Raw genomic sequence first — 27,090 nt, forward strand, 5'->3', positions numbered from 1 at the left:
GTGCTAGAGGAGTAGATGTGACCAGAAAGAGGAATTCATCGTCAGGTATATCTCACCAAGCAGAAAAACATCTACATTCTTTTCTACTTTAACCAAGACAAATACATTCAGGTAAGGTCTCTCCAACTGTGCTAGTACTATTTAACAATTTATATTTATAACACTAAGAAAACCATATTTAACAAACAAGTATGCCAAACCTGCTTTCGGAACAAAAACTGCTCAATTATAACTGTTCAATAATAATGTAAATCTGCACTAGCCTCCAGCTTCTACCCAATTAAGTGATAAAGAAAAGTAACCCACCCCCCCCCCCCCCCCAAAAAAAAAAAAAAACCCAAAAACAAAAAAACAAAAAACTACCATGTGAAACATAAAACTGCCACTGACAAAGACATGTGCATTTGCCCTGGGAAAGACTAGCCCTTATGGCTATGGACTTAACCTACAATCTATCTGAAAATATTATCATCTTTAAGGTCAAACACTTCTGGAGTCTTATAAAGAAGGTTGAACCATTACTGAGTAAGAAAGATCAAACATCTTAAGCAGAAGTCATTGAACTAAAAACTATATTCTAAATAAAACACCAATTACCATGATTAATTTCACAGTAATGACTGTATTCTAAATCGTCCCATGGAGCTGCATACTTGCAATCAACTTTCTTTGCCTCAGTGGGAAAGTTACGGATAACTACAAACTGACTTTCCACATGGTTTTGAATTTTCTGAAACAGCCTACTTCTTAAATTTTTCATACTGCTAGAAGCCAAGGAGAATGGAGACTTGATTTTTTTGTGCAAGATGGACTTAAATCTAAAGCCTTATCATTTAAGTTCTTGAAGAACCTGGCTTCTGCTTTCCTCTTGAGCTTTATCTTGCTGCACATCCCACACGTTTAACATTATCCCCCCACAACCAAGATATATTAAACTGCTTATACTTTAGTATGATATTGTAGTTTAGTATACTAGTATGCATGACAATTGTACTCCTTCTGTATCTTCTTATATTTTCTCCTTCCTTATTTACTTAGCCAACTCATATTTATCCTGCAAAACTCAGTTCAGAAATCACCTCCCCCAAGAAGCCTTCTGTCAATGTGTTAGGTGCTCTCTTTCCTAGGAGTACCAGGTATTATAACTGACTGTTTATGTCAACCTACCAGACTGCCAACTCTTTGAAGACAGCAACTATACTCAGTTGATGAACACAGTCTGAAAACCATATGCAGATTAGATGACAATTTTGTCTATTCAAGAGTTGGAGTGGGGGAGTACACCTCTTTGCCGACACAGAGGAACTGGTAAATCAGCAGGGCATTAACCGTACAACCACAGCTCTCAATGTGTAACTGGACTATCACTAGGAAGAGATTCCACATGAGTTTTAGATCATGAAGTGTCATTTACTATCTACGTGGCCTTTGATATGTTACATCAATTTTCCAAACCTTATTTTATTATTTACATAATGATTAACAGAATATCTACCTCAAAGAGTTTAAAAACATTGTTTTTAATGTTTATTTTAGAGAAAGGGAGAGACAGAGACAGAGACAGAGACAGAGCGCAGGCAGATGAAGGTGCAGAGAGAGAGAGGGAAGCACAGAATCCTAAGCAGACTCCAAGGTCTGAGCTGTCAGCACAGAACCCACGTGGGACTCATGATCTGAGTCGAGGTCAGACACTTAATTGACTGAGCCACCCAGGTACCCCTCAAAGAGTTTAAAAGAATTAAAAATTATCTGCAATAACTATGTTTATTAGGATATGTATGTATATATATGTACATATGTACTTGTTCATATAAAAAAGTGGGTGCATGTGTATGTGTACAGGACTAAAAGTGCCTAGCTTAGTAGGCTAAGAACTCTATAAATAGTAACAATGATTATTATCAGTAAAATTAGATTGTTAATTGCTTTTGAAGTACAAACATAATTACTTATATAATATGGAGCTGTTTGGATCTGAAATCACTGAAATTAAAACATAAAGCATTTGACTCAAGTTAGAATCATCTAAGTGGAAACTCTTTCAATTCACCATGGTAATTCATTATTCATATAGTTTTACGTAATAAAATTCATATCTTACAGGGTACAAAACTGAAAAATCTGAATTACCCTGCTTTAAGGATTACTCTTCTAACTGCCTACTCAAATCAAGATGTATTATTGAATCATTCCCCTGCAACATCTCCCTCACACATACACACACTGCACACTGTAGATGCTCAGGAAATGTTGAATGACAGAATTTGGTGAATGATTGGACTGTTTCAAATTTTAAAATATTTGAAAACCAAAACACAGCTTTAAAATGTGAATTCAAAAATAAAATCAAGGGAGCCTGGGTGGCTCACTCGGTTGAGTGTCCAATTCTGGATTTTGGCTCAGGTCACGATCTCATGGTGGCGGGATCGAGCTCCAGGTTGGGATCCTTGCTCAGCATGGAATCTGCTTAAGATTATCTCTCTCTCCCCCTACCCCTCTCTCCTGCTTGTGCTCTCTCTAAAATAAAATAAATCAAATCAATAAAAATACATAAAATCAATAACTGGCTTAACTCTGTACTTTATCATGGACAAGCAATATGATCTAGTACTGAAACCATCCAAATTCCTTATTATTCCATGAAAATGCTTCACACAAGTTTCAGCAGTTACCCCATAAATACTGGTCTTAGGAGTAGGGCTATTATTGAATCTGTGTCCAAAGTATTCAGCCAACAATCTTACCAAGACTGGCAGAGATGGGGGCCCCAAAAGGGAAGTGTCCAAAAAGAATCTCAGATTTTCTTGCTGTGACATTTATATAAATTTTTACAAATACTTATATATGTATTTACATATTACAACCACCCCCAATACCCCATGTTTAGTATAGTACTTTATAATTTGTATTTTCATATATAGTATCACATTTGAGCATCATGACAACCATGTGAGGTAAACATGAGAGAATATTATGACCCACTTAACAGATGAGGAAACTAAGATCAAGTGGCATGTCCTAGATAACATAGTTATAAAACAGGGCTGAGTAATAATACACCAACATTCTTTCTTCTGTAAGACAGTTCTATCTCTGAAAAGTTAATTTTTCTTTTTTTTTTTTTTTAACAAATGTACCATGAATTACCAAAGGCAAAACAGTAGGAAAGTACCAGCCTAAAAGTCAGGAGATTAGTATTTGAAGCCCACTCTACAACTCTGTATCTGAAAATTGGATAATTAACTTCTCAGAGCTTCTATTTTCTCACCTGAAAATGGGAATAATAGTAATTACCTTTCTAGGTTACTGTGAAGAGTGAATGAGATAATGTAAGTGGTGTCAGAGCAAACTCTCTGGGTCATAACAGGTGCTTAGTAAAGCAACTATTTTTATTATTTTCCTTTTTCTCTAGGCCTTGGCTGTCTCATATGGTAACAATGTTAAATAAGATTATCTTTAAAATTCTTCCTAGTTCTAAAAGACTACTTCTCCACTGGAAAGTAAGCCATTTATTTTTATTTTTAGAAATACTAGGTTTTCTATAAGTGGGTTATATCTATCCCTATCTGTAGTTTCTCAAAGTATTTATACAAGTGTAACAATAAACATGTTCATTAAAGAAAGTGTAACTTACCAATAGCTTTGCAGCTTGAACTCGAACCACCCAAGAGCCGTCACTGACCATGTGGCAAATTTTTCCAAATGCATCATCAACTAAGCGAATCTCTTCATTAGAAGAAGGTATTGGGACAATGCTAAATTAAAAGAAAAAAAAAACACACACAAATAACAAAACAGGAGCCTAAAGCCGCAAGTTCAATAAACTGAGAATAACCATTGAAAACCGGCGCGTGCGCACGCACACACACACACACACACACACACACACACACACACGATGACAACTGAGTAATTCAAATCCTAGAGTGATAGAATACATTTCAGAGTAAAGAAATCACTCTGAGAGTATGAAACAACACTTTTAGTTACAGTGTAAATTTTCAGTGTCTGGAATAAAAGTGTTTAACCCACCAAAGGTTCAAAGATTTACAAAGATACCAAAAACTAGCTACCACAAAGTATTTTTATCTTTAAGTTTATTCTCTCCTATAATTGCATTGCTGTCAATATAGCAAATCATAGAATCAATATAAAATATTCTGGTTTTCCAATTTTAGCAGGCAGTTTAATGAAGAGGAAAAAAATACTTCTTTTTCCTACAGAAGCATCTCTTTTAGAAAATAGAATAATATTTATCACTCTACCTCAAAGAATCACTGTGTAAATAAATGATTTAATTACTATGAAAACATTTTTAACGAGGAAAACACCTCACAAGGGATCATTATTCTCAAACTCACCTAGTGTCTTTACCTGGCATTTGTATTTACTAAAACGGGCCCTAAACAATTTAAAGATTAAAAAAAGAGTGGGGTGGGGTGCTTAGACAGCACTTGAGAAAGACAGCCAATCTCTCCATTTATAGATGAGCAGGCTGGGACCCAGAGAGGAAGTCTCTTTCCCAGGGTACATGGAAAATTCACAGAAGAGCTGAAAAATAAGGACCAAGCATCCTGATTATCAGGATCTGTACTTTCCCCCTATTCCACACTGCTTTCTAAAAAACCTAACCAACATTCCTTATCTGGAGGAGGGCTTTTTGCATGATGGGAGAAGAGAAAAATGGCTTAGCAATGAACAAAAGCTGGCTTACACCCACACTGACCTTTCAGGATAGAGCTGACTGACAACCCAGATAAGTTGGACTGCAGCACTGCGCACTTGTTCATAGTCATCAGACAGCAATTTACAGGCCTGCAAATAAGAATTCCAAAAGTCTATTAGTTCTGTGTCCTCACAGGTGATGTTCAAACTACCTTCAAAATGAAGACAGGGTAGCTGGATAAGGATGCCAATCAAAATACTTGTGGGTAGTTTTAACTTCTTGTACTTTTGCCCAACAAAGAATTCTTGGCCTCTGTCAGCTATGTTCTGTGTTCTGACTCCCACCACACGTCTGAAAGCAGAACCACAGATTGAAAGACAGCACAAAAGCCACCTAGAATAGTATCGATCTTAGCAAAGCCTGCTGGGAGCCCACAGCGCTGTTCACATGGGCACAAACCCCAAATCTGGGTTGTTGGGTTTTTTTTTTTTCCCTTTCTGTAAAATCAAAGCACAAATTTCTGGCAATCTGAAATCTCAAGCACTCTAAGTAAACGTATAATTTTAATGCTAAACTGCCAAAAGAAGCCAGATTTTTGTTTTACTTTGGTCTGAAATGGAATATCCCTGCCCCACCTACATAGCAACACCCTAGACTTCAACAACACCCAGAACTACTCCATTTCTAGAATTTAAAAATCCTATATTCCAGGGGCACCTGGGTGGCTCAGTTGGTTAAGCATCCGACTTTTGCTCAAGCCATGATCTCACAGTTCGTGAGTTCAAGCCCTGCATTGGGCTCTCTGCTGTCAGCATGAAGCCAGCTTCGGATCTTCTGTCCCCCTTTTTCTCTGCCCTGTCCCCACTTGTTCTCTCTCTCAATAAATAAACTCAAAAAAAATTTTTTTTAATAAAAATAAAAATCCTATATTCCATGATCCTCTGATCATAACCTGTTACTCCACCAGCTCCTCCATTTCCATGAATTAATCCGTCACATTTGCTCTTCAGTCTCACTTAACCTACCTATCCGTTTAACCAAGATTTCCCAACCTTGCCTCTACTGTCATTTTGGACTATACAATTCTTTGTTGTGAGAGGCTATCCTCTGCACTGTTAACATGGTTGGCAATATTCTTGGCTTCTACCCACTAAACGGTTGTAACACAGCACCCTCTCCCTCTCCCTCGCAGTTACAAAAGCCCAAAATATCTCCAGACACTGTCAAATATCCCTTAGAGAGTAAAATCATCTTGGTTGAGAACCATTGCTTTAATCCTACCCTTTTTCTCCACATGAACCACCTTCTCCTTGCTCCATAACCTGCCTTTACTTAGTCCCGACAGCACTGTCAGCATTACCACTGACAATGCTCTCAAGACTTCTACAGCCGCTCTACAAACCCAACACCTTTTCTATTCCTCACAAGGGCAGCAGAGCACTAGCAAAGACCACACTCTCTAGGGGACTGGGAGCTCATGATCTCGAACCTTACTCTCTCTGAAATCTTTCACACCCCTGCTTTCCACTCCCATTCCCTAAGGCAGCTTATCTTAACCTCCCGCTCTGGGCCCCTACCCCACTTCCAGCCATAAGGCAGCATGTTTATCTGAGAAAAACCCAGGTTCTCAGGCACAAATGCTCCAACTCTTCCATAACAGTTATAAATTCATTTATACCTGTATTCTCCCACACCTCATTTTCTTAATGTCTCAGGAAAAAGTATCCTAATTCCTAATCCTTCTACTTTTGCTATGGATCCCATCATTTCCTCACACAGGCCTTCCCTTACCATCCTCCAGTATAGGTCCTATTTGTGATTCTCTATTATAGCACCCTATTTATTTACTGCATAGCACTATTCACATGCTTAATTATTGTGTTTATTTATTTAATTGCCTGTCTCATCCATGAGAATGTGAAGGGCATGGATCCTATCCAACATGCTCGGTGTTATACAACCAGCATTAGGTATTCATTAGTATCTGTTGGATGAATCAGCTCATGAATCTGATTTTCTGTTTAAAGGAACTCACTCTACCATTTATCCCCCTGTGTCTCTTCCATCACCAATTTCTCCCAAAACACTGGCTCCCTTCAACACATAAACATACTTATTTAGCAGCTATCTTTAAAATACAAAAAGCCCTCCCTCAGTCCCATGTCCCTTTCTACCATCCTCCATCCTGCCATCCTATTATAGCCAAGTTCCCTAAAGTACAGTCACTATTGAAATGCCTTACCTCAATTGACCCTAATCTGGCTTCCATCCCCAACACTCTACTAAAATTGCTCTTTCCAAACTCATTAATGGCTGCCTTGTTAAAAAGTCCAATGGGTCAATTTCAGGCCTATCTCGCTGACCTTTCAGCAGCATGTGACTGTGACAACTGTGAGAACTCCCTCCTGCCTTTTGTGGAATGTATTTTTCCTCCTCCTCCGTCTCTTCTCTCTCTTAAATGTTGGACCTTACCTGTGGCTTCCATCCTTGGTCTCCTTCAATCTTCTTACTCTCTCTGGGTGTCCACATGCCCCCTAGATAGTGATGGCTTCAGTTACCCACCTCCAGCTCTGACCTCTGCTGAGCTCCACACTTCCACAACTACCTGCAACCTGGAACTTTCCTCATGGGTGTCCCGTCAATCCTTCAAACTCAACCAAAACTGGTATGGTACCTAATTCAAATTCACACCTCAAATAATCCAACATTCCATCCTCACTCCCTTGAAGCCCTCATCATTGCTTGCCTTGTTAACTGACACAGTCTTAGGCCACTAAATATCTGAATCACCTAACTAACTATTCTTCCTCTGAATCCTTACTCTCTAAGTTTCCTTAAATTTTTTGGCTTCCCACAGAGTTTTCCTACAGGGAGATAAGGTGCTAGTCACACCAAAACAACCATTCTGAACTCATTCTATGTAATTATGTAAAAGAATAAACTTGGTTTATGTATCAATCATAGGGGCTTATCTAATTACCATCTTCTTCTGAAAGATAAAACCATTCTTTGTACAAAATCTGGTCTCTGACATGGATTTAGATTGCTGGTCTCCAGATTCATTCAACTATTCTACAAGAGAAATATCACTTTGTAAGGCCTTTTTGTTGGTCAATCAGCTTCTCCTAGTGATACTACAACTTCACAGTGCGTTTCTTTACCAATACTACAAATACTGTGAATACTTTTTCAAATGATCCCAGGGTCTCAGTCATCTTTCTTCAGAAAAACTCTACTATGTCAAGAACGGTGCCTCGAATCAACTTCATGCTTGGCCCAACCAAACACAAGATCAGAAAGACTACCTCTTTGCTTATTCTGAACACACACTTCTTTTTGTGTACTCTGGTATACACAGTGAGCTACCTAAATCCTCCTAAAAGTCGTTTTTACATGTATTAGTGCTACTCAATTACATATCCTCCATCCTCTTACTAACATGTGTGTTTTAGACACAACTTCACATTCATCCCAATTAATGTTGCCAGTTGATGCTCCATGTTTTCAAATTCTGACAACTAGTATACACTCTCCCAGTTTCACTATCCTTCCTCCTCTCCCAGACAGTAATCATGTAAGGTACCTGATTATAAATGGTTTGGTGTAATTTCAGTCCTCTTTCATGAAGCTGCAACTAGATAATAGAAATAAGTTTAAGTATTTGAGAAAAAAAGATCAGTATTTCCACAGTCTCCCCACAATCTCATATATTTTCCCCCATTACATTAGATTAACATAGTTCCCATTAGCCAAAATTAATGCTATACAAGTAAGAAATCTGGTCAGACCTTTGGGTAGAAATACTCAAGAGACTTAATAAATCTAACCCATCAACTGTCCCAAGGGGATATTAGAAAAATATTAAATAATGATAAGAAGGATAAAGAAGAAATGGTTAACACTACCTCCCCCTAAAATGTACCCCCCCACCCAGGGGCCTGGAGGAGGGATGTGACTTGGTATTATAATAGGTATAAGTTGTACCCTCTATGTTTCAGTATATGGGTGAAAGCTACCAGAGAGGCCCAAAGAAAAGCACACCTGCCATACAAAGGAATGTGTGCCTTTGAGTTCTGTGATGCCATCAACACATTCCTGAAAGTGAGCATAAGGAATATTCAGGGGGAGGGGGGGTGTTCAGAAAGCACCCAAACCAACATTAGCCATGAACTTTAAAAAAAAAAACAACAAACATATGAGGGGCACCTGGGTGGCTCAGTCGGTTAAGCATACAACTTCAGCTCAGGTCATGATCTCACAGTCCGTGAGTTTGAGCCCCACATCAGTCTCTGTGCTGACAGCTCAGGGTCTGGAGCCTACTTCAGATTCTGTGTCTTCCTCTCTCTCTCTCTGCCCACCCCTCCCTCCCTCCCTCCCTCTCTCTCTCTCTCTCTCAAAAAAAACATTTTAAAAAATTTTTAATGAAACAAACAAATCAAACTGTCACCCTCTGATTTCCATGATCATGTTTACCATGGCTTTTATAGCTGCTGTCCTGACTCGTGGGTCTTGGTCACTGAAGTAATCCCCTATAATCTTCTGGACATCTCTGACAGCTAGGCCTTCTCCATCTTTTGTGACACTTTTCTCCAAAGAGCCAAGATTGCCAAGTAATTGCAGGCATTTATTTCTTACACCATGGGAGGTATCTGTGAGGTGCTATGAAAGGAAAAGAGAGAACAAAAGGACAGGATTAAGATAGCTTAAAATAAATAAAAAACCAGAAACAAAAGTATTATATCAGCTTTAGGAATGACTCAAACACAACATTCTCACCAGTCTCTCTAGTATCATGTTACTTGAGTATGTATCATCATAAAGATGAGTCCTTAGAAAATAAGATTCTCTGTATTCCCAAGAGCTAGCACTTTGCCTTATAAAGAGAAGGTACTTTATTTACTTTTTAAAAAAATTGTTTAACGTTTATTTTCGAGAGACAGAGAATGAACAGGAGAGGGGCAGTAAAAGAGGGAGACACAGAATCTGAAGCAGGCTCCAGGCTCTAAGCTGTCAGCACAGAACCCGGTGCGGGGCTCAAAACCATGACCCATGAGATCATGACCTGAGCCGAAGTCAGACACTTAAGCGACTGAGCCACCCAGGGGCCCTGAGAAGGTACTTTAAAAATGGCCCCCAAGGGCATCTGGGTGGCTCAGCTGGTTAAGTGTCTCTTGGTTTTTGGCTCAGGTCATGATCTCACAGTTTCATGAGTTCAAGCCCAACCTCAGGCTCTGCACTGGCAGCACGGAGCCTACTTGGGATTCTCTCTCCCTCTCTCTCTCTGTCCCATCCCCGTTTGTGCTGTTTCTGTCTCTCTCAAATAAATTCATAAAATTTTACATAAATAAATAAAGCTCCTAAACTGCATTTTATTTGCTATCAAATCTAAAAACAAAACAGAAAAGTATAAGTTTTTAAAGTTTTTAATATCCATACAGAAAAATGCAAAAAGGTTAAGTGTACAGCTCAATGAATTTTAAACAAATGAATACACACATATAAAAAGCACCCAGATAAAGGCGCCTGGGTGGCCAACTTCGGCTCAGATCATGATCTCACAGTCCGTGAGTTCGAGCCCCATGTCAGACTCTGTGCTGACAGCTCAGAGCCTGGAGCCTGCTTCAGATTCTGTGTCCCCCACCCCCTCTGCCCCTCCCCTACTCATGCTCTGTCTTGCTCTCTCAAAAATAAATGTTAAATTTTTTTTTAATTAAAAAAAAAAAAAAGCACCCAGATAAAGAAACAGAACAGGAAACCCCTCTTGGTCCCCCCCCCCCAATAAACTACTCCACCACCATAAAAATTAGCCAATATCTTGACTTCTAACACCTAGATTTATTTGGCCAATGTTTTTTTATTATAATTTTTTTTTCAGTTTTTTTGATTTTATTTTTAATTTTTTTAAATTTACATCCAAATTATTTAGCATATAGTGCAACAATGATTTCAGGAGTAGATTCCTTAGTTCCCCTTACCCATTTAGCCCATCCCCCATCCCACAACCCCTCCAGTAACCCTCAGTTTGTTCTCCATATTTATGAGTCTCTTCTGTTTTGTCCCCCACCCTGTTTTTATATTATTTTTGTTTCCCTTCCCTTATGTTCATCTGTTTTGTCTCTTAAAGTCCTCATATGAGGGAAGTCATATGATTTTTGTCTTTCTCTGACTAATTTCACTTGGCATAATACCTTCCAGATCCATCCATGTAGTTGCAAATGGCAAGATTTCATTCTTTTTGGTTGCGGAGTAATACTCCATTGTGTGTGTGTGTGTATATATATATATATATATATATATATATACACACACACACACACACACACACACACACACCACATCTTCTTTATCCATTCATCCATCAATGGACATTTGGGCTTTTTCCATACTTTGGCTATTGTTGATAGAGCTGCTATAAACATGGGGGTGCTTGTGTCCCTTCGAAACAGCACACCTGTATCCCTTGGATAAATGCCTAGTAGTGTAATTGCTGGGTCGTAGGTTAGTTCTATTTTTAGTTTTTTGAGGAACCTCCATACTGTTTTCCAGAGTGGCTGCACCAGCTTGCATTCCCATATTAAAATTTTAGAGAGAGTGCAAGCGGAGGAGAGGTGCAGACAGGAGGATGAGGGAGAAGGGAAGGGGGAGAAGGGAAGGGGGAGAAGGGAAGGGGGAGAGAGTGAGAGAAAGAAAAAGAGAAAAAGAGAGAAAGAGAAAGAGAGAGAGAGAGAGAGAAAAAGAGAGAGAGAGAATCTTAAGCAGGCTCCATACTCAGCCTGACATAGGGACTTGATCCCACAAACCTGGGATCATGAACCAAGCCAAAATCAAGAGTTGGTCATTCAACCAAATGAGCCACCCAGGCGCCCTATTTTGCCCATTTTTATACTTTGTAAAATCAACCAGTGTCTGGCCTCTCTTGCTTTATATTATGTTTGTAAGATTCATCCATAGTATGGCATATAGCAATGGTTCCTTCATTTTCATTACCATATAGTATTCCATTTGTCAGTACACCACAACCCACTTTTCCTCTCCCATATTGATAGACATTTGGGTTATTTCCAGTTTTTGGCTATTCTAAATAATGCTACCATGACTGTGGTAGCTTGAATGGGGCTTCTGTTGGATATATAAGAATGGAGTTGCTCGGTCACAAGCCATGTATACATTCAGTTAATAACAAACTGCCAAATAGTTTTCCGAAGCAGTTGTACTAATTTAACTAATTTACACTTCCACCAGTGACACTTGGTGTTCCAGTTGTGCCACATCCTTGTCAACATTTAAGTACTGCCAATCTTTTTCATGTTAGCTCTTCTCACCAGTTTTTTTAAATTTACTTATTTTTTTTAACTTACATCCATGTTAGCATACAGCGCAATAATGATTTCAGGAGTAGAATCCAGTGATTCATCCCCCACATATAACACCCAGTGCTTATCCCCAAAAATATCCTCCTTAATGCCCCTTGATCATTTAGCCCATCCCCCTACCCACAGCCCCTCCAGCAACCCTGCTTGTTCTCTTTTGAGTCTTAAGTTTTGTCCCCGTTTTTATATTATTTTTGCTTCCCTTCCTTTATGTTCATCTGTTTTGTATCTTAAATTCCACATGAGTGAAGTCATATATTTGTCTTCCTTTAATTTCTCTTAGCATAATACCCTCTAGTTCCATCCACATAGTTGCAAATGGCAAGATTTCATTCTTTTTGATTGCCAAGTAATACTTCATTATATGTACATATACACCACATCTTCATCCATTCATCTGTCAATGGACATTTGGGCTCTTTCCATACTTTGGCTATTGTTGATAGCGCTGCTATAAACATTGGGGTGTGTGTGCTCCTTCGAAACAGCACACCTGTATCCTTTGGATAAATACCTAGTAGTGCAGTTGCTGGGTCATAGGGTAGCTCTATTTTTAATTTTTTGAGGAACCTCCATATTGTTTTCCCGAATAGCTGCACCAGGTTGCATTCCCACCAGCAGTGCAAAAGAAATTGTCTTTCTCTGCATCCTCGCCAACATCTGTTGTTGTCTGAGCTATTCATGTCAGCCATTCTGACAGGTGTGAGGTGGTATCTCATTGTGGTTTTGATTTGTATTTCCCTGATGATGAGTGATGCTGAGCATTTTTTTCATGTGTCTGTTAGCCATATGGATGTTTTCTCAGCAGTATTTTTAAAGACATGATGGCTATATCTAGTATAATGCTACTGAAATAAGCTATTTGCATAATATACAAATGTTAATACAAAACAAGTATCTTTAGATAGTCCCTTCAAGTTCAAATTTTCCAGGTTTTTCTATCTATAAAATCACTGGTTTGAAATCACAACAGTCTCTAGAAGTACCCTCAGTAAACACCCATTTCTCTTCTCCTGCCTTAATCTGCCACTCCCCTATTTTACAGGACTATAAGGATTAAGTGATATGTCTAAAAAAAACCTGATAATTTAGAAGAGCTAAACACTCCTGACATCCACTCAATCCAGAGCTCTTTTCCCACCTTTCCGCTGCATAAATTACTTCATGATTTTCAAAACTGTGCTATGTTCAGAGTTGAGCATCTGTACCTTAAATATTTACAAAGCTCCACAATACCTGTTTTCCTTACATATATTACTCCCAAGTACCACTAGTCTCCAGCATGAAGAATTGCTCAGATTTCCAATTACTGCATGATAAACATACTGATCCTAAATCAATAACCAAACACTTCGTGTAATAATACCCACACACACAAAACTGAAGACACAGGAAGATGTATCCAATAAGTAAATATATTATAGCTGATTCCAGGGCTAGAGTAGGGAAAGTACAAAATGAGCCTGGATTATTTTGTTGTGCCAGAAAGAAAAAAAGTATTCAAAGAACAAGAGAAGTCAAAAGAACACAGAAGCCAGCTTAAAAGGGCTCCCACTTGGCCGAATCAGGAAATCTGAACATCACAACAAATAATTATAGTAACAGACTACCACCCACTGAGCAAACAAGTAATCGGAGTCCATAACTGATATACACAAACTGAAAGTTTGATGACAGAATATTTACAATGTCTAAAGTGCCACCCCACAAAAACACTTATTCATTTCAAAATGAGAGAGTAACTTTATAGTGAAGCAGTGTGACAGACACTATCTTAACCAAGTGATCAAAGTAAACATCATTAGTACTGGGACAAATCAAAATGGTGTAGCACCTAACAGGATGCAGTAAGAAGAGTATCTTGTCTGTGATTATTTGTTTTAATATTTAGTTATTTCTGAGAGAGAGAAGGACAGAGTGCAAGTCGGGGAGGGGCAGAGAGAGAGAAAGACACAGATCCAAAGCAGGCTCCAGGTTCTAAGCTGTCAACACAGAGCCCGACGTAGGGCTCGAACCCATGAACTGTGAGATCACGACCTGAGCTGCAGTTGGATGCTCAACCGACTGAGCCATTCAGGCGCTCCTCTGATATATATATATATATATATATATATATATGTGTGTGTGTGTGTGTGTATATATACACATATATGTGTGTGTGTGTGTGTACATATATATGTGTACATATATATGTATATATATCTCAGATATGTGTGTGTATATATATATATGTGATGTATATACATCAAATGTACACACGTCTGATATATACGTATATATACATACGTATGTATATATTTTTTTTTGAGAAAGAAAAAAAATGTGAGTAGGGGAGAAGTGGGGGGAGAGAGAATATCTTAAGCAGGCTCCATACCCAGTGCAGAGCTTGATCTCACAACCATGAGATCATGACTTGAGTGGAAATCAAGAGTCAGACACTTAACTAAGCCACCCAGGTGCCCCTTGTCTGTGATATTCTTTTTTTCCTTTTTAATTTATTTTTTATTTGAGAGAGAGACAGAGAGAGGGCACAAGTTGGGGGGAGAGAGAGAGAAACTCAAGCAGACTCTTGATGCGGGGCTCAAACCCATAACCCTGGGATCATGACCTGAGCCAAAATCAAAAGTCGGATGCTCAACCTACCGAGCCAACCAGGCGCCCCACATCTGTGATATTCTTAGCAAAGGTGGAAAACTTGAATCTAATTATGAGGAAATATCAGATAAACCCTAATTCCGGAAGGTTCTATGAAAGACCTATCCCAATTTTCAAAAATGTCAACATCATAAAATGAAGTAAAGACTGAGGAATTATACCAGATTGGAGACTAACGAGGTATGGTGACTAAAAACATAACATGTGATTCTGAACTGGATCCTTTTCCAATAAGGGACAGGAATGAAACAAACAGTGAAACGTGAATTAACTATGAGGATAAATGGTAGCATATGCTGATGTTAATGTCCTGATTTTGATGGTCATATTGAGGTTTTGTCGAAAAATATCTTTGCTTGTGGAAAACACACACTAAAGTATTCAAGCATAACAAATGGGCAACTTATTCTAAAATGGTTCACAGGAAAATAAAGTTCCCTATTATTATACTTGCAACTTATCCACAATTTTGAGACTTTAAAAATAACTGAACTGTCGGGGCGCCTGGGTGGTTCAGTCGGTTGGGCGTCCGACTTCGGCTCAGGTCATGATCTCGCGGTTTGTGAGTTTGAGCCCCGTGTTGGGCTCTGTGCTGACACCTCAGAGCCTGGAGCCTGCTTCAGATTCTGTGTCTCCTCCTCTCTCTGCCCCTCCCATGCTCATCCTCTGTCTCTCTCTGTCTCTCGATAATAAATAAACATTTAAAAAAAATTAAAAAAATAATTGAACTGTCCACACACAAGAAAAAATAAAATCACACTGTTTCATAAACATTAGAAAAACAAGAGTGCCTGGCTGGCTCAGTTGGTAGAGCCTTCAAGTCTTGATCTCAGGGTTGTAAGTTCAAGCCCCATCCTGGGTATAGAGATTACTTAAAAATAAAGAAAATCAGGGGCACTTGGTGGCTCAGTCAGTTAAGCATCCAACTTTGACTCAGGTCATGATCTCACGGTTTGTGGGTTCGAGCCCCATGTTGGACCCTGTGCTGACAGCTCAGAGCCTGAAGCCTGCTTCAGATTCCATGTCTACCTCTCTCTCGGCCCCACCCCCAAGAGTGCTCGCTCTCAAAAATAAACATTAAAAAAAAATTTTTTTTAAATAAAATAAAATCAGAAAGACAGACGGAAGGAAGGAAAGAGGGAAGAAATTACATTATCCATAAGGAAAGTGTATTTTAAGACCATTCAAAGAAAGAGGCAGCAATAGCTGAACCACACCCCAAACAGGTTCAGAAAATGCCTCCAGGAAGCATAGGAAGCTTTGCAGACAAAGTGGATTCCATAAATTGTTTCACATCTTGTCTGAGAGGCAAAATAGCAAAGCTGAATGAGCATGGACGGGAATCAGACAGACCTATTTGATTGCTGGCCCCGCCAGTTAGTATCTTTGGGATCTTCACTAAACCCCACAAGTCTTTAGAAATCCTTACTTTGTAAAAATAGGAATAATATCCCCTACCATGAAATTTTGTGGTGAGTACACTAAATGAACTCATTTAGGAATTACTGTATGTAAAATTAGCTAATAGTGCTGGGATATAATAGACATTCAATAAGTACAAGAGCCTACTATAGTGCCCAGCACTTAGAATCTACTTAAAAACAAATAAACAAACAAACCTACTTAAGAAGAGAAGAGGTAGGGAAAAGAAGTGCAAGTGACGGCAGAGAAAATGGTGAAGGGTCAGAGGTAAGAGTGGGCACCTGGATGAAATAGGTCTGCTGACCTGGAACACACAAACACGAACTTTCTAGTGATGGCTGTTTAACAACAGGGCAGTCTGTCATGAAAGGTAGTGAGCACCTATTAATGGCTCACATCAGAATGCTCCTGGAGAAGATTCCTGAATTAAGTGGGAACCCGGACTTGGTGAGAAGCTATGTCCTATGTGAACGTGGGGTGGGTGGGCAGGCAGGCTTACTTGGAGAAGAAAACAAAGGAAACCTGATGAAAAAGCCACTATGCTGACGGTGGGGCTCTCAGATACAGAACTTCTCATTATAAAAATGGTTCACTCCAACACTGTGGCTCAGAGTTAATTCTTGCCTCCAAGTTATTTAGGTTGCAGAAATGTGAAACATACCCTGAAGCCCTCAAAATGCCTTATATATAGTAAAAGCTCAAAACCATCAATCAAAATAAGACAGTGAAACTGAGAAGTTAAGAGAAACTTACAGATGACAATGGCTGTCACTTAAAACAGGATATTTTTTAACAAACTATTTTAGTATGAAAACATCACTTCTCATAACTAAACTGTTGACTGAACCACCAGCCGCTGAAGATTGTTTCCACTGTTACAAACACTTCATTCAATTTTCAAACAACAAACTGAAATCTTCCAGCTTCTCTTAAGGTAACCAGGCAACACTGCTGTATAACCAGCCTATTACTGCACACTGAATGTTAGGCCGAAAGAGAGCGGAAGTCTAAATCACACCCTCAGGGCAGCAATTACAGTTCTGTGATGTCCTTCTCATACAGGTCACTTCTTGCATCATGCCATCATCACTAATAGCTGCCTAGTATGTCTGCTCTGCAGATGATGCTATTTTGGTGTTATACCCAGGCCACTATAGTGACATCATTTTTATATTAATGGAATGAGTAAGCAAACCACTTCCCCAATAATAAGAGCAATCCGTGTCAAAACCAGACTAAACCAGCTTAAAACTATTGCTATAGGGGGAAAACATCAATGGTTAAGTGTATCAAAAAAATCTAAGAATGAAGTTTCTTAAGACAAAAATAACTTACTGATTCATTCAGTTTCAATATGGATTGTGTTTAAGCACGGACAAAAATTCAGTGTACTTTGTATTCAAGTGATTTTTTTAAAGATTTTATTTTTAAGTTATCTCTACACTCAACATGGGGCCTGAACCCGCAACCCCAAGATAGAATCACACACTCCACCAACTGAGGCAGCCAGGTGCCCCATATGCAAATGATTTTAACAGATACCTTCTAACAAACCACACATAATAGTGGTTTAAATAATATTTTAAATGTTAAAAGGCTGTATGGTTCTATATGCTGCCTTAAGAATTTAATGTACTTTTGCCATAGAAACAGAGACTGGAACAAAAGGTGAGATGGAGACAAAGAAAAATTAAAACCAGGTTCTAAGAAAGCTTTATATGAAAAAATGACAAGATACATTTGTCCAGTTGGAAAAAATCTTCACAGATAGGAAGGAAAGCAGAAGATCTCCAGTTTCAGTTGTATAGATGCTACATATAAAAAGAATATTAATTTCCTAGCCAAATCTGTCAGCCAAATTTTTCATCTCTCAAATAAAGATTAGCTATACAATGTACCTCAAAGGGTTATTGACAGGATAAAATGAAATGAACATTGAAGAGTTAAGAGTACCTGAAGGCATGACTTTCTTCCTACTGTGAAACAAAAAATATGGCAGATTCATACCTTATATTTGAAAGACATATAAAGGAACAATTTGAACTTCAAAAAATAATAATGATAGGAATAGATTATAATATATTCAATAAAATAGAGAGAGAGTAGGAAAGAAGGGAGGGAATGCTTTATTTACAGTAGAATGTCAACTAATAAACACAGAAGAAGTAAGAGTTAGAAAATCATGATTTTGCAATGACCAAAGAACAACCAGGTCAGCAATATTTATTAGGAGTCACTAAAATATTGAGTAAAAATATGATGGGGAAGAGGATATTTACATAATCTCAAAGTATCTCCCACAAATCACTTTTTTTTTAAACATTTATTTATTTTTGAGACAGGGAGAGACAGAGCATGAATGGGGGAGGGTCAGAGAGAGAGGGAGACACAGAATCCGAAACAGGCTCCAGGCTCTGAGCTGTCAGCACAGAGCCCGGCACGGGGCTCGAACTCACAGACCGCGAGATCATGACCTGAGCCGAAGTCGGACGCCCAACCGACTGAGCCACCCAGGCACCCCACAAATCACTTATTAATCACAGAAAAAATCTCTACAACAAAAAACCTGGAAGTCACTACCTTAATCAAGTACCAAAGTTAACAACATCAACGAGTCAAACTTCATCTGTGCCTCATAATATGATAAACTGAGAAGGAAAATTATTATTTATGTGGTATCCCTGCCAAAATGCATAACCTGAATCTAAACAGAGGAATTATCAGACAAATACACACTGCAACACATTCTAAAATAAATGGCCTATATTCTTCAAAAATGTCAAGCTCATGAAAGACAAAGATTGGCTAAGGGACCTTTCCAAATTAAAGAAGACAAGAGGCATGAAAACTAAATGCACTATGGCATCCTGGACCAGAAAAGAGAAATTTATATAAAGGATAATATTGGGACAATAGGTAGAATTTGAATAAAGGTTGCTATTAGTATTAGTACTGTATCAAAGTTCAATCTCCTGATTTTCAGAGCTGCACTGCATTTATAAAAATTATAGCTTTCTTAAGAAATACACTTAAGTATTTAAATATTACTTTAGTGGAAATAGGCTTTATAACTGCAATTTACTGTTAAATGGTTCAGGAAAAAAATAACATGTAGATACAAAACAACAGTGACAAAGTAAATGTGGGAAAATGTTAACTATTGGTGAATCATGGAGAAGGATATATGGAAATCCTTTGCATTATTTTTATCATTTGGAGATTAAGTTTAAAGTTGTTGGGGTGTTTGGATTTGGTCCCAATGCAATGCTTTCCCGGAATTCTCTGTTCTCACTGAGAGGCACCAGCATCTAATCTGACACAAAAACCAGAAACCTAGGAATCATCTTGAATAATTCCTTCACCTTCAACCCATCCTCAATCACTAAATCTCCTTAATCTAAATATTTCTCAAACCTATACATATTTTTCCATCTTTCTATCACTTTAAATCAAATTACTATAACCTGTGAATTGGGATACAATACATCTTGACTGGTATCTCCTAGGCAATACTGGCCTCTTCAATGAGTTCTCCATAACACAAGAAACTTCTTTATGAAATGCAAATCTGAGGTCACCTCTCTCCCTAGTGTCTAGCCAAAACACTTTAATGGCTTCTCAACAAGACCTACAAGACCCTGCATCTACCCACATTGACTTTATCACTCCTACTTTGTATCTACATGTTATTTTTTCCTGAACCAGGTTCCTAAATGGTTTTTGGTCTCAAGATCCCTTTAAATTCTTTTTCTTTTTTAAAAAATGTTTATTTATTATTTTTGAGAGAGAGAGAGAGAAAGCATGAGAAGGGGAGGGGCAGAAAGAAGGAGAGACAGAATCCCAAGCAGGCTCTGTATTGGTAGCATAGAGCCTCATGTAGGACTGGATCTCACAAACAGTGAGATCATAACTTGAGCCAAAATCAAGAATTGGACGTTTAATCGACTGAGCCACCCAGAGGCCCCCATTCTTTTTCTTATTTTTTTTTTTTTAATTTGTTAACGTTTATTTATTTTTGAGACAGAGAGAGACAGAGCATGAACGGGGGGAGGGTCAGAGAGAGAGAGGGAGACACAGAATCTAAAACAGGCTCCAGGTTCTGAGCTGTCAACACAGAGGCCGACGCAGGGCTCGAACTCACAGACCGCGAGATCAGGACCTGAGCCAAAGTCAGATGCTTAACCGACTGAGCCACCCAGGTGCCCCTCTTTTTCTTTTTTAATTGAAGTATGGTTGACACACAATGTTATTAGTTTCAGGTGTACAACATAGTGATTGAACAACTCTATACATTATGCTATGCTCACATGTATACCATCTGTCATCATACAGTGCTGTTACAATAACACTGAGTATATTCCCTATGTTGTACCTTTCATCCCCATGACTTATTTGTGCCCTAACTAGAAGCCTGTACCTTCTGCTCCACTTCAGCCATTTTTCTCATCCCTCCAGCCCCTACCCTCCAACAACCACCACTTTGTTCTCTATATTTATGGGTCCATTTCTGCTTTACTTGTTTGTTCGTTTGTTTTTTATGATTCCACAAATGAGTGAAATCATACTGTATATTTCTTTCTCAGCTGACTTATTTCACTTAGCATACCACCCTCTAGATCCACCTATGTTATTGCAAATGGCAAGATCCCAACATTTCTATGGCTGAGTAATATATACACCATATTTCCTTTATCCATTCACCTATCAATGGATACTTAGGTTGCTTTCATATCTTGGTTATTGTAAACTACAATAAACACAAGGTAGCATATATCTTTTCAAATCAGTGTTTTTGTTTTCTTTGGGTAAATACCCAATATTGAAATTATTGGATCGCATGGTATTTCTATTTTTAATTTTTTTGAGGAAACTCCATATTATTTCTAGTATCTTTTATAACCCTGACTACTGGCTCATGAGTTCCTTAAAGGCTGAAATTTCATTTCTCCAAGGAAGATATACAGATGGTCAATAAGCACATGAAAGGATGCTTACCATAACTAATCACTAACCATTACAGAAAAGCAAATCAAAACCACAATGAGATGCCACTTCATACCCATTGGGATGGCTATTGCAAAAGGAATGAAGGAAGGAAGGAGAAATGGAGGTGGAGAAACTGGAACCCTGTGCACTGCTGGTGATAATGTAAAACAATATACCCACCATGAAAGACAGTATGGCAATTCCTCAAAAAACTAAAAATAGAATTACAATATGATCCAGAAGTCTCCTTCTGGGTATATAACTGTCATAATCTACATGAGCTGCCAAAATAAAATACCACAGGCTGGGGGTCTTAAACAACAGAAAGTTAACTTCTTGCAGTTCTGGAGGCTAAAAATCTAAGATAAAGGTGCTAGCCAATTAGGTTCTCAATAAGGGCACTCTTTCTGGCTTGCAGATAACCATCTTCTTTGCTGTGTCTTCACATGGTCTTTCCTATATTCATAGAGAGAGAGAGAATCCTGGTTTCTCTTCCTTTTCTTATATGAACATTAGTCCCACCCTTACAGCCTCACCCATCTTAACTACCCCCCTAAAGGCCTCTATCTCCAAATAAAATCACATTGAAGGTTAAGAATTCAACACGTACATTTGGGGAAACACAATTCAGTCCACAATACCATAAGAATTGAAAGGAAAGACTCAAAGAGGCATCTGTACACCCATATACATAGCAGCTTTATTCACAATAGCCAAAAGGTAGAGGCAACCTTCAATAGATGAAAGGATAAACAAAATGTGGCATATGCATATAATGGAATATATGTATGTTCCTCACAAAGGAACAGAATTGTGACATGTTACAACACGGATGAATTCTGAGGACATGCTACAGACTATATGTTTGTGTTCCTCCAAAATTTGTATGTTGAAACCTAATCCCTGATGTAATGGCATTAGGAGGTTAGGAGCTTTAGGAGGTGATTGGGTCATGAGGGTGGAAATGACATTAATGAGATTAATGCCCTTAAATCCAGAGAGCTCCCTTGTGACCTCCTATGAACCAAGAAGGAGGCTCTCAACAGGCACCAAATCTGCTGGCACCCTGATCTTGGATTTTCCAGCCTCCTGAAACATGAGAAATTAATGTTTGTTGTTGAAGCCCATCCATTTTATAGCATTTTTGTTATAGCTGCCTGAACTGACCAAGAGTGAATTTTATGCAAAGAAAATAAGTCAGACACAAAAGAACAGATATTGCATAATTCCACTTATATGAAAAAGTAACTAGAATAATCAAATTCACAAAGATGAAAAACAGAATGGTGGTTGCTAGGGACTAGCGGGGAGGGGAGACTGGGAAGTTTCAGTTTTGCAAAGGGAAGAGATGGGTGAAGGATGATGGTGATGGCGGCACAACATTAAGAATATACTCAATGCCACTGAACTGCACACTGTAAAATGGTCACAATGGTAAATTTTATGTTATGGGTATTTTTTATATTTTTAAAAATTTACTCGATTTATTGAAACAAAAAAAATTCAGGGCTCCTGGGTGACTCAGTTGGTTGAACATCCGAATTTAGCTCAGGTCATGATCTCATTGTTGGTGGATTCAAGTCCCGCATTGGGCTCTCTGCTGTCAGCCAGAGCCCTCTTTGGATCCTCTGTTTCCCACCCCCACCCCCCCCCCCCCTCTACCCTTGCCCACTGGTTCTCTCAAAATAAATAAACTTTAAAAAAAAAAAAAAAAGAGTAGCATGCTCTACCAACTGAGACAGCCAGATGCCCTTAAAATTTTTTTCTTTTGTTTTAATAACTGGCTATCTTATTTTTAAGGTTGACGTTTTATTTTTTTTATTTATAGAGAGTGAGAGTATGTGAGTGGAGAGTGGGGGGGAGAGGGAGGGAGGGAAAGAAGGGGGAGAGAAGGGGGGAGGGAGGGAGAGAGGGAGAGAAGGAGAGGGAGAGAGGGAGAGAGGGAGAGAAGGAGAAGGAGAGGGAGAGGGAGAGGGAGAGGGAGAGGGAGAGGGAGGGAGGGGGAGAGGTGGAGAGTGGAGAGGTGGAGAGGTGGAGAGGTGGAGAGGTGGAGAGGTGGAGAGGTGGAGAGGTGGAGAGGTGGAGAGGTGGAGAGGTGGAGAGGTAGGGAGGTAGGGAGGTAGGGAGGGAGAGAGAGAGAGAGAGAGGGAGAGAGAGAATCTTAAGCAGGCTCTATGCTCAGCATGAAGACCAACACAGGGCTTGATCCTATGACCCTGCAATCATGACCTGAGCCAAAATCAAGAGCCAAACACTCATCTGACTGAGCCACCCAGGTGCCCCAAAAATGTTTTTTAACAGAAAAGTTAAATGTAAGTTTACACGGCCCTGCAATTTCATTTCTAGGATATACCCAAGAAAACTGAAAACATACTTCCAACCAAAACTTCAAACAAATATTCACAGCAGCATTATTCACAATAGCCAACAGAGTGAAAACAATACAAATGTTGATAAATCCACCACAATTCAAATTCAAAGGGTGAATTGTTATTTTTTTGGGTTTTTAAAAATTTATTTATTTTGAGAGAGAGAGAGAAAGCACAAATGGTGGAGGGGCAGAGAGAGAGGAGAGAGCAAGAATCCCAAGCAGGCTCCACACCAACAGCACAGAGCCCAAGGCGGGGCTGGAACTCATGAACTGTGACATCATGACCTGAGCCGAAGTCAGACATTCAACCGAGCCACCCAGGCACCCCAAGGAGTGAATTCTTTTTAATAGTACTTTTTATTAAAATATAAGTCACACACCATGCAATTCATCCAGTTACTGTATACAATTCAACAGGTTTTGATATCTATATCTATAGACAGATACATATATCTATCTACAGATCTATTTGTACGTACAATCATTATCAGAGTTAATTTTCCAACATTTTCATTATTTCAAAGATGCCCTTTTGCTACCAACCACATATCCCTCCATCTCTCCCATCCCTAAGTACCTACTAATTGTCTGTTAGATTTACCCACTATGGAAATTTCATATAAACGGAATCATATATATATGTGTTTTGTAACTAGCTCTCTCACTTGGCATGGTTTCAAGATTCATCCAGGTGTAGCATGTATCAGTATTCCATTCCTTTTATGGTAAAAAAAAAAATTAATTAAAAAAAAATATATATATATATATATATTCCATTGTATTTTCTTTATCCATTCATCAGTTGCTGAGATGGTCATTTGGGTTGTTTTCACCTTTTGACTATTATGAATATTGATGCTATAAACATTCATGTACCAATTTTTGTGTAAATATGCTTCAGTTCTCTTGGTAGATACCTACAAGTAGGATTGCTGGGTCATATAGTAAGTCTATCTTTAATTTTTTGAGGAACTGCTGAACTGTTTTCCAAAGCAGCTGAGGCATTTTATATTTCCACCAGAAATGGAGGAGAGCTCCAATCACTCCACACCATCACCAAAACTTGGTATGGTCAAGCCTCTTTTAAGTACAGCCATCCAAAAGGTGTGAAACAGCATCTCATGCGATTTTGAATTGTATTTCCCTAATGACTGAAGATGCTGAACATCATTTTGTGTTTATTAGCCATTTGTATATCTTCTTTGGAGAAATGCCAATTAAGATGCTTTGCCCATTTGGGGGGGCACTTGAGTGGCTCAGTCGGAGAAGCATGCAACTCTTGATCTCTGGGGTTGTGAGTTCAAGCCCCACACTAGGTGTGGAGATTACTTAAAAAGAAAATCTTAAGGGGCGCCCAGGTGGCTCAGTTGGTTGAGTGTCCCAACTTTGGCTCAAGTCATGATCTCACAGTTCAGGGGTTGGAGCCCCAAGTCGGGCTCTGTGCTGAGAGCTCAAAGCCTGGAAGCCTACTTCAGATTCTACCTCCCTCTCTCTACCCCTCCCCCACTCGCACTGTGGCCAACCGTCACATGAAAAAATGCTCAACATCACTCATCATTTAGGAAATACAAACCAAACCAAAATGAGATAGCACCTTACACCTGTCAGAATGGCTAACATTCAGATGTTGGCAAGGATGCAGAGAAAGAGGATCTCTTTAGCACTGCTGGTGGGAATGCAAACTGGTGCAGCCATTCTGGAAAACAGTATGGAGGTTCCTCAAAAAATTAAAAATAGAACTACCCTACGACCCAGCAATTGCACTACTAGGTATTTATCCAGGGGATACAGGTATGCTGTTTCAAAGGGGCACATGCACCCCCATGTTTATAGCAGCACTATCAACAATAGCCGAAATATGGAAAGAGCCCAAATGTCCACCGATGGATGAACAGATCAAGAAGATGTGGGATATACACACAATGGAGTATTACTCGGCAATCAAAAAGAATGAAATTTTGCCATTTGCAACTATGTGGATGGAACTAGAGGGTATTATGCTAAGCGAAATTAGTCAGAGAAAGAAAAATATCATGTGACTTCACTCATATGAGGACTTTAAGAGACAAAACAGATGAACATAAGGGAAGGGAAGCAAAAATAATATAAAACCAGGGAGGGGGCAAAACATAAGAGACTCTTAAATATGGAAAACAGAGGGTTACTGAAGGGGTTGTGTGGGGGGTGATGGGCTAAATGGGTAAGGGGCATTAAGGAATCTACTCCTGAAATCATTGTTGTACTATATGCTAACTTGGATATAAACTAAAAAAATAAATTAAATAATTAAATAAATAAATAAAATAATTTAAATAAATATTAAAAAAGACTCCCATCAAAAAAATAAAATAAAAAATAAAATAAAATTTATTTATTTTGAAAGAAAGAGAAAGCACAAGTGAGAGAGGGAGAGAGAATCCCAAGCAAGCTCCACGCTACGAGCGCAGAACCTGATGCAGGGCTCAAACTCACGACCATGAGATCATGACATGAGCTGAAATCAAGAGTCGGATGTTTAACTGACTGAGCCACCGTAGGCGCCCTGAATCTTCTCTCTTTCTTTCCTGATCAATACAACTAAAGATTTGTCGATTTTTGTTGATATTTTCAAAGAACAAGCTACAAGCTTTTGGTTTTGTTGACTTTTTTCTATTGTTTTTCTATTCACTATTTCATTAATTTCCACTCTAACCTTTCGCATTTCCCTCCATCTGCATGCTTTGTATTTAGTGCACTCTTCTTTTTCTAGTGTCTTAAGGTAGAAGGATAGGTTACTGACTTGAGATCTCTCAACTTTCTTACTATAGGCACTTAGAGATATAAATTTCTAAGATGGCTTTCGCTGCATCCCATAAGTTGTGATATGTTGTATTTTCACTCATCTCAAAGTTTCTTCTAATTTCCCTTTTGATTTATTCTTTGACCCATTGGTGATATAGGAGTATGCTGTTTAATTTCCATATATTCAGGAGTTCTCCAAATTTCTTTGTTACTGATTTCTAATTTCATTCCACTGTGGTTGGAGAAAATACTTTATATTACTTCTATAAAAAAGGTGAATGTTATCATATGTGAATCTTATATCAAGGCACAATGTATGACAAAATCACAGACAAAATGGCATTAGACAATATAAATAGTAACTGTAGCTATGCATCGTAGGTAGCTTTATTTACTTGAGTTTGACAGATCTACCACATTCAAATGGTTGAAATTTTTACTCCATTATGAGCCTCTAGAAATGGTGAAGAAACATACAAAAACCCCACATGAGAAGCTAGCAAAGAAAACGAAAAGTTCATTCACAAGAGAGGAAACAAAAATGAAAAACAAATATGAAGTCTCACTAATAATCTTTTTAAAAGGAAACAAAAAGGGGGTGCCTGGTGGCTCAGTCAGTTAATATCCAACTCTTAGTTTTGGCTCAGGTCACGATCTCATGGTTCATGGGTTTGAGCCTTATGTCTGGCTCTATGCAGAAAGTGCAGAGCCTGGTTAGGTTTCTCTCTCTCTCTCCGCCCTCTCTTCTCTCTCTCTCTCTCAAATAAATAAATAAACATTTTTAAAAAAGAGTAATTGAAACAAACAAACACCATTTTCCTCCTACCAGATTAACAGGT

General features: G+C 38.7%; 1 protein-coding gene across 2 annotated transcripts in view; it reads right to left on the reverse strand.

Annotated features, from left to right (window-relative positions):
• INTS4 (integrator complex subunit 4) overlaps nt 1-27,090 on the reverse strand; it is a 116,866-nt gene that overhangs the window by 56,770 nt on the left and 33,006 nt on the right. For both annotated transcript variants that reach the window (XM_049619751.1, XM_049619758.1), the window contains 4 exons: nt 9,140-9,325; nt 8,250-8,300; nt 4,727-4,815; nt 3,635-3,755 (listed from right to left, as the gene is read on the reverse strand). In XM_049619751.1, the coding sequence (XP_049475708.1) occupies nt 3,635-3,755; nt 4,727-4,815; nt 8,250-8,300; nt 9,140-9,325 (447 nt within the window). The remainder of the gene's footprint in view (nt 1-3,634; nt 3,756-4,726; nt 4,816-8,249; nt 8,301-9,139; nt 9,326-27,090) is intronic.

Source organism: Panthera uncia, chromosome D1, assembly GCF_023721935.1.
Source record: "Panthera uncia isolate 11264 chromosome D1, Puncia_PCG_1.0, whole genome shotgun sequence".
NCBI classification, from domain to species: Eukaryota; Metazoa; Chordata; class Mammalia; order Carnivora; family Felidae; genus Panthera; species Panthera uncia.